The sequence below is a fragment of the Scheffersomyces coipomensis genome (assembly GCF_036884675.1).
Source record: "Scheffersomyces coipomensis strain NRRL Y-17651 chromosome Unknown DFJ63scaffold_5, whole genome shotgun sequence".
NCBI classification, from domain to species: Eukaryota; Fungi; Ascomycota; class Pichiomycetes; order Serinales; family Debaryomycetaceae; genus Scheffersomyces; species Scheffersomyces coipomensis.
This window is the reverse complement of record NW_027042896.1, coordinates 1,444,507-1,457,768: the sequence shown is the minus strand read 5'-3', so window position 1 is coordinate 1,457,768 and position 13,262 is coordinate 1,444,507. Positions and strand designations below refer to the sequence as shown.

General features: G+C 30.0%; 7 protein-coding genes across 7 annotated transcripts; 3 read left to right on the top strand and 4 right to left on the bottom strand. All coding sequences in view use genetic code 12, as the record gives it.

The window, feature by feature from the left end:
- Positions 1 to 136: 136 nt before the first annotated feature.
- Positions 137 to 1,675, top strand: DFJ63DRAFT_314578 (uncharacterized protein; the record flags this gene model as incomplete). Its single annotated transcript, XM_064906390.1, has 1 exon — positions 137 to 1,675. The coding sequence occupies one exon, from the start codon at positions 137 to 139 to the stop codon at positions 1,673 to 1,675; it is 1,539 nt and encodes a 512-aa protein (XP_064761308.1).
- A 17-nt stretch (positions 1,676 to 1,692) lies between these two features.
- Positions 1,693 to 2,412, bottom strand: DFJ63DRAFT_288143 (ubiquitin-specific protease; the record flags this gene model as incomplete). The annotated part of the gene is made up of 1 exon (XM_064905122.1): positions 1,693 to 2,412. One exon carries the CDS (start codon positions 2,410 to 2,412, stop codon positions 1,693 to 1,695), a length of 720 nt encoding a protein of 239 aa, XP_064761307.1.
- A 236-nt stretch (positions 2,413 to 2,648) lies between these two features.
- DFJ63DRAFT_336706 (uncharacterized protein) lies at positions 2,649 to 4,368 on the top strand (the record flags this gene model as incomplete). The annotated part of the gene is made up of 2 exons (XM_064908425.1): positions 2,649 to 2,700; positions 2,768 to 4,368. The coding sequence occupies 2 exons, from the start codon at positions 2,649 to 2,651 to the stop codon at positions 4,366 to 4,368; spliced, it is 1,653 nt and encodes a 550-aa protein (XP_064761306.1).
- DFJ63DRAFT_206896 (putative protein kinase) lies at positions 4,141 to 6,002 on the bottom strand. The gene has a single exon (XM_064903997.1). The coding sequence runs from the start codon at positions 5,811 to 5,813 to the stop codon at positions 4,476 to 4,478; it is 1,338 nt and encodes a 445-aa protein (XP_064761305.1). The 5' UTR covers positions 5,814 to 6,002; the 3' UTR covers positions 4,141 to 4,475.
- On the bottom strand, positions 6,003 to 7,433 carry DFJ63DRAFT_206879 (uncharacterized protein). Its single transcript, XM_064903995.1, has one exon. It carries the CDS (start codon positions 7,177 to 7,179, stop codon positions 6,193 to 6,195), a length of 987 nt encoding a protein of 328 aa, XP_064761304.1. The 5' UTR covers positions 7,180 to 7,433; the 3' UTR covers positions 6,003 to 6,192.
- DFJ63DRAFT_206868 (uncharacterized protein) lies at positions 7,434 to 8,148 on the top strand. Its single transcript, XM_064903993.1, has one exon. It carries the CDS (start codon positions 7,688 to 7,690, stop codon positions 8,054 to 8,056), a length of 369 nt encoding a protein of 122 aa, XP_064761303.1. The 5' UTR covers positions 7,434 to 7,687; the 3' UTR covers positions 8,057 to 8,148.
- Positions 8,149 to 8,501: 353 nt separating this feature from the next.
- Positions 8,502 to 11,159, bottom strand: DFJ63DRAFT_206870 (uncharacterized protein). The gene has a single exon (XM_064903994.1). It carries the CDS (start codon positions 10,729 to 10,731, stop codon positions 8,590 to 8,592), a length of 2,142 nt encoding a protein of 713 aa, XP_064761302.1. The 5' UTR covers positions 10,732 to 11,159; the 3' UTR covers positions 8,502 to 8,589.
- Between the last annotated feature and the right edge of the window lie 2,103 nt (positions 11,160 to 13,262).

The window sequence follows — 13,262 nt, the reverse complement described above, 5'->3', positions numbered from 1 at the left end:
GTAACATTTGCGACTTAAGATTTGGGACTAACTAAAAATTCCAAAAAAAATATTTGAGATGTTTCAATAAATTGTTCATAACAGACATCTTCAACTCCACATTACTTACTAAGTTATTAGACACAATATAGCTGCTATGGCGACTCCGTATAATGAAGTGAAGCCTTCACAGATAGGTAGATCCCGAAAAAGAGTTCCATCATCACGTAAACCCACCAACAGTTCTAGGGTAGATGGCAGACCAGCGTCTAAAACTGAAGGGTCTAATAATGGCTATCGATCTCCAGGAAGTAATCTGGATAACACATTGATTACATCTTCTACGAGTACACTGCCTTCTTCCACAGCTTCCGATAATGTATCACAATGGCCAAAATCTTTACAACAATTTGTTAGTGATAGCTTTTTAAGATCAAATTCTTTGTTATCCGAAAATGAAAAGGGAGAATTCAATAAACAACTACAAGAGATTATAGAGAGGGCGTTTGCAAAGGGTCTTTTATGGACGAATGATTGGAAACAACAGAAGATACCCATTCTAGATAAAGTACCATTACAACTATTCTCAGAAGTACCTGAGGTGATCCAGAATGTAAAGGAAGAGAATCATAAATCAGTAATAGAGCCAACATCTTCTACCATTCTACCTTCAAAGAGACTTGATTATCCTGTGTTAAGTGAATCTCCAGTCAGTGATTATGATTCACGTCAAAGAAAGAAGCAGCGTTTAGAAAGATTTGAAACTCCTCCTCCATCTGTAGTACCTTCAAAACCACAAAGTGCTGCAACAAATAAAGTTGTTGGTCAATGTCAAGATTTGGAAAAAAATTATCTTAGACTTACTTCAGAACCAGATCCTGCCAAGGTACGTCCTCAAGCGGTATTAGAGAAGAGTTTAAAATATGTGTTATCTAAATATTCTGAAAATAAGACTTATTCATATATCATTAACCAATTAAAGTCTATAAGACAAGATTTAACTGTTCAACATATTAAGAATGATTTTACCGTTTATGTCTACGAATTTAATGCGAGAACTTCTTTGGAAAATGGAGATTTAGGAGAATTTAATCAATGTCAATCTCAATTAAAATACTTATATTATTTAAAACGTGAAAGAGATGTTAAATTAAAGACTAGATTTTTCAGATGGGAAGCAGAATTACTTGTTTATCGAGTGATATATATGTTAATTACTAACAATCATAGTGAATTATCTAAATTAAAATACTCAATTTTGCATACATACCAAAATTTCATAAAAACAGATAAAGAAAAGGCTATCTTCAAGTTTATTGACATAATTTTCTCCTTTCATAGTGACATTTTATTAGGTAATTATCATCATTTCTTTAAAACTTTGAGAGACTACAAAGAAACTGCAGACTTAGCCCTTGCTACTAAGTTAGTAAAGAACTCATTATATGAAAAAACTAGAATAAAAGCACTACAAACTATGGTGAATAGTTATAAAAAAATAAGTGTTGAATTTCTATCTGAAGAATTGAACTTTGAAACTGTTCAACTGTTTAAAGAATTCTTAACTAAGAATTCATTAGCAACATTCCTTGTTAATAATGAAAAAGAATATGAATGTTTAAGTTCAAAAGCTGCCATACAAGCTATTGTGAACAAACCCAATTTTAATAAAGTTGACATCAAGGGCCAAATATGAGGCCCAATCCTAGTAGCTTAATCAAAGGAAGGACCAATTGCCATAATATTGAACTTGATTCTATTTTCTTCATCAGCATTATTCATATAAAATTGAATTTTTTTTGTTACATTTGGATCATCTATTACACTTTCTAATTCGGTTAAACCCAAATCTATTGGACCTTTTCTTCTTCCATCAAGTTCATATATGTGATTGTTTTTTCCCTTAACAAAGGTTATAAAATGCAAATCTATTTGTGCATCCGGGCTGGGAGCTTCAGTTTGACCCTTTTCACCAAAATTTTCATCTAATTTAATTGAACTTTCCAAATTTTCAACCAAAGTGGCAGTTTCTTGTATAGACAATCGATTATTAACTTTTTTAAGAAAGTTTGAAAGTAACAGATTTTGTATAATTAATTCTTTAGGTAGATTAGATAAAGCATGTAAAAGTGCATATAATCCACATCCATTTCCTATAGTTTGTTTAAACCATTTAATTTCATCAATCAATTCATTTTCATAGTCTTTTTTAGGTTTATCCTCTGATTTTCGAAGTGATTCATAATTTGCCGTCAAGGGGAATAATAACACTAATGCGTATATAGGTTTTGGTAAGAACGCTAATAAATCAGGATCAGTTAATGAATAAACATCATGGAATCCTAACACTGGTGAAAGTCCAACATTATGAGCAAGATCTGAAAATATAGTTGGATTTGATTCCAATGGTATTACTGACCGTGTATCTGACATCTCCTCCAATGATGTAATAGTTTCCATCTAAAGCTCTAGAACTATCTTTTTATTTATATAATGACAAAGTGAATCCTGCACGTAAACACTAAAAAATGTGGGACCAATTAGGTAATGGAAAAAATGCATGACAAAGGGGATATAAACACAGCCAATTATCAGATATAGACAACCTTTAAGACAATTAGTATATCATATTAAAGGAACAGTTTATTGTCCATGACTACAACATTTCGATGGCTGGTGGTACTTTTGCCGTCAATCGTGTGGAATGTGCTCTTGTTTGGAGTTCTATGGAAAGCACTGAGTGTTTTGACGCCACCTGACTCATCTATCCCATCCACTGTGCTTCAAGTACAGTTAGTAAGGTCGATTGCATTAGCAATCTTTTTACCATGTTTGTTATTCCTTGCTAGATTCTCCTATGAAACTTTGACAATGAGTTGGAAGAATGCCAGACGAGATGAATTGGCCCATAAGTTTTATTTACCACTTGTGGAAGAGATGATTAAAGTTGGTACTTTGTTGATCATGAAAGCTATATCGAATATCCAATACATTCAGTTAGGATATGTTCTAATATTTTTCAATACAGTGCAACTTATGGATAGACTGTCGATGTATTTGCCTCATTCGGAAAACTTTTCTAAATTGTATGAATTATTTACTCATCAAAGATCCTTTGAAAGTAAACATGCTAATGACAGTAAAGAGGAAATGCAAGCTTTATTCAGAAGTATTCTTAATAATTCAGATCCTGAAGAAACTCCAGATATCAGAGGTTCTATAAGTTCAGATAACTCTGATGAAACTTTAATTGTCAATAAAAAAGTTTCTATTGCAAGTTTTCCTCCTACATTTAACATGAATATGAAACAACAAACAGAATCATCTACTCCAATTGATATTGCTGATCCTACAAACACTGTAGATACACATAAAATCCTTTCTAATTATAAATCTTGTTATGATTTTGTCGATAAGTTATACTCAGTTTCACCTAAAAATACCTATCATTTAAATACTGCAACTGCAATCGCAGCTTTTGATTCCTCAGTTACTAATAATCAAGAAATAAACTATAATGATTTATTAAGTAGTGTAGAGTCTAATGAAGTGGCTCATAATGAACAAGAAGATAATATAGACTTGACCTTAGATAGAGTCCATACTCAAGATACACATTATGGAGGTGGTGGTGGAGGTAATTTCAAGTATAAGTTTCCTGACGGAAGAAAGATTGAGTTTGGAGGTGGTGCAGGTTTTGATTATTCTCATACTAAGCCAGATAGTGGAAAATCTAATGCACTTGACATATATGAATCCAAAGAATCTGGATTAGTTCGTTTTGTTAATTGGTTTTCTTGGTTATTTCCTCAATTTCTTCCTATTAATGCTGTTCAAGAGACTAAAGTTGCTTCTGAGAATACACATTTGATTAGAAAGAGGTTATCTACATATAAAATCAACAATCGATCTCAATCCCTTGTATCTAATTCTGCTTCAATCGTAACTTATTTTACTGATGAGCAAGCGAATTATTATGATACAAATGTACCAGTTAATAGGTACCAAAACTTTCAATATTTCATAACTATCTTTTTTGATTATTCATTTGATGATTTCAAAAGTGTGATAGATGTTCCTCCTTTATTTAAAAGATTTGGCTTAATGTTAAATGAATTCCCAATTTGCTATGATTTGATGGATTCTATAAACATTTTAAGTTGGAACTTTATCGCTTTTGTTGTATATGGAGGTTTGTTTATTTCAAGTGACAATGTGGTACCAATTACAGCTGCTATAATTATTTTCGTTGTCAAGCTTTTCAAATTGAATTATTTGAATAATTCTGAACAGAGATTAGGATTCAAAATAATTATTTTATGTGAGTCGTTTATTACAGTGATTGGACTATTAGTATGTAGTTTATTGTATTTTAGAAAATTGGTTTAGGTTAGGTGTGTAAAATTATAATTTGGGGTTATATATTTAAATTCTATAAATAAATATATTAATATAATTAATTAATTAAATTATAACACTAGTTGGAATATATGTATTTAGTAATCTTTGGGTACTTCTAAATATTTTGTATTTGTAAATGAGAATCCATTTACGTGAAGTATATCTTTTCCAGCATCATTAGTAGTTTGAGGAGTGAAAGCCATTTCAGTGAATTCTACATCGAAATTTTCAGCAAGAACAGGATCAGTAATGATTGGTAATATAGGTGGAAGAAGATCACTTTGTTCGATTGATTCCAATTCATTCCAATCAATATATCTAAAGAATCTATGATTCTTTAATTTATTAAAATCTTCATCGATATTAAATCTCTTCTCTGGATTCACTTGTAATAACTTCCTAAGAAAATCTTTTGCATCTTGACTTAAATAAAATGGAAATTTTAAAGTTTTCTTACTTGTTAAGATCTTTTCCATGATTCTTTTATTATTATTACCTGTGAATGGAGGTGAACCAGTCAATAAATCAAAGGCTACACATCCCAACGACCACCAATCCACTGAATAATCATATGGATCACCTTTGATTACTTCAGGGGCCATATATTGAGCTGTACCTGTCATAGAATGACTTTTACCTTCATCAGATGATACTTTAGATAATCCAAAATCTGTTAATACCAAATTACCTGATGAATTTAACATACAATTTTCTGGTTTTAAATCACGATAGATAACTTTTAAATTGCAATGTAAATATCTTATAGCAAGGACCATTTGAGCAATATAATAACTGGCATTTTTCTCACTCATATACCTTTCTATAGCCAAATGATGAAATAATTCTCCTCCATCGAGATATTCTAATATTAAGTATACTTTATTATTATCTTGAAAGGCATAAAATAATTTAACTATATTAGGATGATTCACCATTTCTAAGATTGATTTTTCATTAAGTGTTCTTTGATAATTGGTTTGATGTATTTCATTAGTATCTTCATTAATAATCAATGAAGCCTTCTTTAATTGTTTCTGAGCAAATAATCTACCTGTAGATATTTCTCTAACTAACAATACTTTACCATAAGAACCTTTTCCTAAAACTTTAAGGGGTTCAAAATCGGATAATTTGGGTTTATATGATTCCAGCATATTATTATTGACAATAAGACTCGATGAAACATAAGAGTCTTTAATACCAACTTCATAAGATGATGCTATGGAACTCTTTCTTCTCTTCCGGACGGGTATGGGTAATGGTAATTTTGTAACGGTATTTCTGGATTCATCATCTCTGGGATCAAAATCCTCGGGTATATCATCGATGATCTTGTAATTCAAGTCAGGGTTTACCAACGTAACATTAGCAGTGAACGCGTTAACCAAGTCTCCCACATCATCATATTCATCCATATTAAATATATCAGCCATGTTTGCAATAATTTATCTATTTATTTATTTGACGTGAAACTTTTCTGTAAAAGAGTTTTGAATATAAGTGAAACTTTCTATTCTATAAGGAGACAAAAATCTTTGATAAAGTTATACCATGGTCTATAAAGTGTATATCTAAAATAACATGTAAGAAAAGGTTGAATCAAGTTGGTTAGTTAGGATTCAGGCAACGTTGTTTTATCTCTCTGGTTAATTTTTTACAAAAATAATTATTTTTAGCGCTTTCCCAATTAGGAAACATACACGTGATGAATTTTTTTATTGCAAAAATCTATATTATAATCTATATAATATTACAAAGAACCCTGTATAACCTGTTATACAATATAGCAAAAGCAGAGATATAATGATATTATCAATATTGAGCCATTATATAAAGCTTCTTCTTCAACTTTATGTAATCCAAAAGCAAATCATCATTGTTTAAATCGAAAGGTTTTTGATATTCTTTTGATATTGATCTCAGTTCACTCATTGATTGTTTAAGTACTATTGGATTCAACGTTTTATCTTTGAAGAATATCAATAATTTAACGTCGTTAATGTTTAAATCTTGCTTCTTAGCAAGTAACTTATAAATTATGACGTTGATTAATTCATTTAGATTGTTTAATTTATCCTTTCTTAACTTTAAGGCAAAATAATCAAAATCTTCTACCAGTTGAGGTGAGCTATTTCTCAGTTTAAGTTCTTCAAAGAAGATATTTAATTTAAGAGTTTGATCCTTTATGTTGTTGGTTATGAATGAACTTTCAAAAGAATAGTTAACATTGGCATTTGGGATAGGTGAAAGTCTTGTTATTTTATTCAGTTCATATTTGGATTGTTTTGGTGATGTTGTAGTTTGAGGGTTCTCGATTATTATAGGTGATGATATGAAAGTTTTTGGTGAATTAGAATTATATCCATAAAGACTATATCTTTTGTTCTTGGATTCTTTTATTGAATTTGATCTTTTTGGAGATTCTGGTGTCTTTGGGGTATGATGCATTATGTTTAAATTTGAGAAATCTCTTGATAATCTCTTGGTGATAGGAGTAGATTGCACTGAGCTATAATCAGTCGTACCAATACTTGATGAAGTTGAGTCTATAGATTTGGGTGATTCCAAACTCTTTTTACTCCTTATAGATAACTTTGAAGATAATTTTCTTAAAAGTCCAAACTTTGTGGATTTAGGACTTGTTGGTGGGGTAGTGCCAACTGAAGATGGAGGTGTTATGGAAATATCATTTTCTGAAAAAGTATCTGAGACTGGAGAACTTGATTCATTCTCAAAATCATAGTTGATTTCTAATGGAGGTGTCACATAACAACTCATAGGTCTAGCTTTAGTAGTCATGTTTATAGTATATACTTTATCTAATTTTTTCTTATTTTTTAAAATTTTTCCAAAGACCTGAAATTAAGGGTTTCTTTGTTAGATTGAAATGATGTTACTATATTCCTGTGAATGTAGGACGAAGCAAATGTACTCAAGATTATGTATGTTGTCCAGAGTGATATAATAAATGGATATGTCAAACTATTTATCCAAATTATAGTTGATTTCTTATAAGGAAAAGAAGGAAGTAAGATTAAGTCCCTATAAATAAAATTTTAAAGTTTAAAATGAAAATCTCTTTTTATGACAATGTACTAAGGGAATCTAAAGGCATAATTCGACTTAAGATTTCTAAACTGAAATTACAAAATAACATCCTATGAAATATTTTTAGTGACGGAAGAAAATTTAAAAATGAATGAAAAATAATTTAAAATTGGTATAGCTGTTCAAAAAAAGCCAAAAAAATATTAAATAACCTCACCCATTTTCTAATGCCAGTGAACAATACTTGCCAAACTCAAAAATGCTTGGAAAGCCTTTTCAACTTACATTTTTGTTACTACTTTTCTTATCCTATTTTACAACCTGTTTGGTCAGTTTTAGATCTTCGATGGCCAATTTTCTTAGATATCTCTCTTGTTACAAAGAGATTATCATCATAGCTAATAGAGCATACATCTTATTCATAGAAACGAAAGCCCTTCAACATTTTGTAGCTCGTACTTTTCATTTTCTTAAACATTTTCCTTTTATGGTTTCCATTTTATTGTCCCATGTTAAAAATACCAACCATACTTACATACTAAGAGGGAATTATGAATGGAAGCGCCTCGTAACTTTTAGCAAAGCAAATTTCTTTTTTTTTGTATTGTCCACACTATTATGTTCTTAAAAAATAATTTGACAAACGCCTTTTGTACCATTATTGGGAAATTATTTTTTAAGTTCATTTGTTTGTTGGACGCAACTAGATTATGCACAAGCCCAATTAGGAAATGTAACAATCAAATGAGAGTTAAAATTGCACATCGTAAAATAATTTGTAAATATGTACAATACCAAATAATTCCTCTGGATGCATATTTGGTGGTTCTATTTATTAATTATTGAGTTTTTGTATTTATTTTATATTTCTACTTTTCTGTATGGAGTAATATTCAAATTCCTTGGAAAAACGTTTCGGTTTTACACTGCTTACTTCTTGTATATTAACACTTCTCTCTCTTATTTTTCTTCTTTGTGCTTTTGACTTCAATATTAATCAGTTAATAATGACGTATTTTTTTAAGTACCAAATTCGTTTACACCATTACTCTATACTGTTCTTATTTAACACATACATTCATGAACTTATCCTATTAAAAAACTAACTACTATTAAAACCAAATTGAAACCTCCCCACATGTATAATAAAAGATTACTACATTACATAGAACCTCTAACTCTTATTAACTTTAAACTTATCTTGTTATAATCCTTAATATACTTCAATAACTCTTCATCATCCATTTCTTCATCTGTTTCAGACACTTGTAATCTATAATGGTTGACTAAATTATAATCTTTGTATATCTTATAAGATAACAATTTCTTTAAATAAACTATTGAAATCAAATTATTTCTCTTTATCTTTAATGCCACTATATCATCCTCCTTATTATTTAAGAAAATCTTAATCTTAATATAATCTCCTGCATTGCAATTTATCACACTAGTAGCTCTTTCTTTGACTGGTAAAATAGGTGAAGCAAATGTCATCACTGGTGCTACTTCACTCATAGCTCTTTTATGATGAGATGGAACACTAATAATAGATTCTAATGAAGATGCTCTGTTCTTTAACTTTTCTGGAGTTAAAACAGATTTTCTACTCATTCTATATTCATATGCTGATCTTGGAGATATTGATTCACTTTCATTATCTTCCATAATGGGTGATGTAGGAGTTATCGGACTGGTAACATTAAGTACACAATCCGGAGTGGCAAAGAATCCACTAGTAGCTATTATTGGAGTTGATGGAACACTAGTTTTCAGTGAAAAGACTGAATCAATATCACTTTCAGAATTGGATGATGAATGACCACTACCAAATTTAGAGGAATCTCTGGGACATAAATCCTTTAATGATTCTATAAATTCAGATTTGATTTTCATATCTTTCTGTATCTCATCATCTTCCTCCACATCCACATCCTCTTCTTCTGCTTCTGCCTCATATTCCTCATCTTCTTCCACTTCAGCGATTTCTTCACTTGCTTGGGTATCATTACTTCCACGTTTGGATAATAAGGTAGATTCTACGGAAGTTGCTCTAGTAACCATAGAAGTATCTTTTGAATCTTCAGATTCAGTAAAGCTTGTTTCTCTTTCATCTGTTTCTCTATCATCTTGTTCAACAGCATCATAATAGCTATCATCATATCTTGCAATCAATGAAGTATAGCTTGAGAGAGTATTTGAACTGGTGGAAGGTACTATATGTTTGTTTTGTTGAATATATGTAGAATATTTATAATTACTAGTATCATCTCTAGTTTGAATGGCAGAAATCGATTTTTTGGAAGATTTTGGAGGAGGTAAAGGAGCAGTTGTTGAAAATGCACTTGTGGTTGGAGAATTAATATCAATTGAATTTGGTGATAATCTTTGAATTATATCTGCAATTAAAGTTTCATCAGTTTCTTCAGATTGACTTTTACACTTAATATGAGCTTGTTCATAAATAAACTTATGAAATTCACCTGAATATTTAATAGTAGGTATTTCGATTAATCTCTTGATATATAAACTTAAGTCTGAACTTAAATTATTTAAGTCTTGAACAAGGCTCTTATCATATACAGTTGATGATAAACTTGCTCGCCTTATAGGTTGAGGCAATTTTGCTAAATCCACATCAGGATAATTCTTAATAAATTCGATATGGATATTATAAAATTGTTGATAACTTTTCTTAACATATACTATATCATCATTTGACATTGTAAATTTTAAATTATACCAAAATTTACCATTGGTATCTTTTAAAACATTTTCTATAGATACTGATTTAGGATAAGCATGTTCGAAATCGAATACTTCATTATTGGAATAGATACTTGAACTTGCATCTGCAGGTTCGGTTAATTTATTGTAAAGTTCAACGTCTTCATCATCTTCATCATTTTTCACATCAAGATCAGTTATTCTTCCTTGTTTATATTCATGTAACCATTTTAAAGATATAGGATTCAGAGCATCATTGACAGCAATGTCAACATACGAAGCTGGAACTAAACCCATATCAAAAGAATTATCCAATCTAGAAACTTTTAACCAACCATTTCCTAATCGTTCTATTAATTTAAGGTATTCTTTTGTTTCAATACTTAATTCTTGAGGATTTTCTCCTGAGAAACCATATTTTGCTACCAAAACAATAATGGCATATTCTGAATCTTGAATTGCAAAAGACTTTGGAATAGCTTGTGATGATAAATCGGGTGAAAGAGGACCTGAGATCTTAAGGTTCTTCAAACTCTTCTTAGATTTGATTTGTCTTGATCTAAATAAACTAGCAGACATTTTTTTTCTTTCGTTTACACTCTCCTGTATGTCTGTATATATGGTATGATCTGATTTTTTTAGCACTCAGCTTTATTAATCTATACAAATAAACAATTCAATCCTTGGTTCTTAAAGAATATATCTAACAATTCACCGAAAGTAAACCGAAGAAGAGAATTCAATACAAAAATTATAAAAAAAACTATTGACTAAGGCGAAAACAAATAAAGTCTGGATATATATACTTAAAAGTAATATTTTTAATTTTACAAATACTTAGCCCATATAATAATTTTTTCTCAGGTAATTAATTAGTTCAAAAATATAATTCTATAATGATCGATGCTACAATAAAAATATGCTACTTCATTGCCCAACCGCTGTATAAAATATATTACCGAAAGCGTAAAAATAGCGGAACAAATGATTGTGAAAAGAAAATTTTTCTAACAAAACTAAAAATAAAAAAATAAAAGAATTAAAATAAACAAAGAATTATTTTTTGTTCATGTTATGCATTGCATACTGCATGAGTGAACTAATATTAAAAAATATTCTATCAGCAGTTGAAAAATGTAAACAAAAGCATTTCTAATATAGCAGAAGCATTTATAACTTAGAGACCAAATACGGATATTGTCACTATTACAAGTAGCAATAACCGGTATAACTTCTTATTTTGATGTTTGGCAACGTTCAACTGATGGATAGATTTGAACGACATGTAACTGTAACTGCAATTAGGAAGTTTAACCACATTAAAATATGTCAATATTATCGCATTTATGCTGCTGGTCAATGTTTTTTTTTATTTGTTATTACCATTTTTAATTCGATTGTTATTTTTTTTCCTTTGATAGTTCCTACCTTCACCATCTTGCTTGAAGTCATGGTATCACAAAAGCATGTTTTTGATGTCTTGGAAAGTGATTGCTTTTTACCAGTTGAGGTAGTGATTGATTAACTTGTTACATAGAGTAATCAATGGTTAAAGAGCGTACACAATGATAGAACACAATTTATGAAATGTGACAACTGTCCGCGCTGAAAGAAGTCTTTGTTGGCATTTATTATCATTGGCGAACAATAGCAATGTAAGTGAGAAAACAATGAGTGGATGTATAGACTTCAAAAAGTTTGTTAACCGGCATTACATACCTTCTTTTCATTTATGACTTATGTTCACGGCTACACTTTAAAAACTATCTACAAAGATTTTTCAGATAAATTTGAACCTATAATTACGTCAATGTAACACGTCGACTTACGGTAAGAAGTCAAAAGATAAACAATTAGGTAAATAAACTATTCTTGTTTAGGCTAGTAGTTATACGGATCAAGAATATCTTAGTGATGGGCGGTGTTACATAATTTTTAACCTTATTTTTAGCTGATGGACGACCTTTTTTTTGGTTTGTTACTCTGGTTTTAAGTCTGAGTACACTACTCTCTTACTGGATTTCTTATCTTAGCATCTAAAATTGCAAACCCAACCAACTTCAGACATGCTATGGTATGCTATGTTAATTTCTTGTAGGAACATACAATTGAAATTCTCATTCAATTGAAAAGGTCTCAATAAGTGGAGAAAATTGTAATAAGACATATTTCCATAAATCTGAATTTAGTAGTTTAACAAAGTAAAATTTGTATGAAATTTTGGTTAAAATCGATTTAAAAACAATACATTTCAGAGAATGATTTTAAAAAGTTTAAGGCAAAGCGGACATATTTACGCCTCAATCATTAAGGTATAGAAAATTATAATTAATTGGAATTGAAAATGATTAACAGAACATTCACATACACTCCTCAAACAGAGTTAAGTTTGTAATTGATCAACCTAAAGATTCATGAAGGGTTTGTTTCGTAATATGTTTTACTATGAGCTAGAATATTTCTCTAAATATTATGTTTATGTTTATGTTTATGTTTCTTTGTTTTGTTTTGATTTGGTTTGGTTGTATAATTTAATATTTTTTTTCTGTTGTTTTGATTTTCAAGATTATGGATTTCTGGGTTTTTTAGTCCTTACCCCCCTACTTTATCTAAATCATGGTTTTCTAAATTGTTTACATTGGTTTAAATTGAGATTAACTTATGAAATTTTGCATATGTTCTTCATTAACGATTGATACGTCTCCCTGCATAGTTGGGAAGTACTTGAATTGTTTCTGTTCAAAACTGCCTCAAACTCGACAAAACTAATTTATATGCCCCTCCGTAATAGCTCTAAACCCCCTTCCGTTCACGTGCATTTTATTCCTTTAATGCTATTCAACGCCATAAAAGCTCTCGTTCTAGAAGAATTAATGACTAAGGGTTCAATTCTCTTTCAAATCTAATAACGAAAATTCAAAATTCTTATATGGTTCCCCTTATCCCACCTGAAATAGCAATGCATTTCTCCTCAAAACGATCCTTTATACAAACCACAAAACAAACTATTATTATTTAAACTTATCACATACACATTTCATACACTTACACATTTGATTTTGAAAATAAAGGAGATTATTCCCCAAAAAAAAAATAAATCATCAAAATAA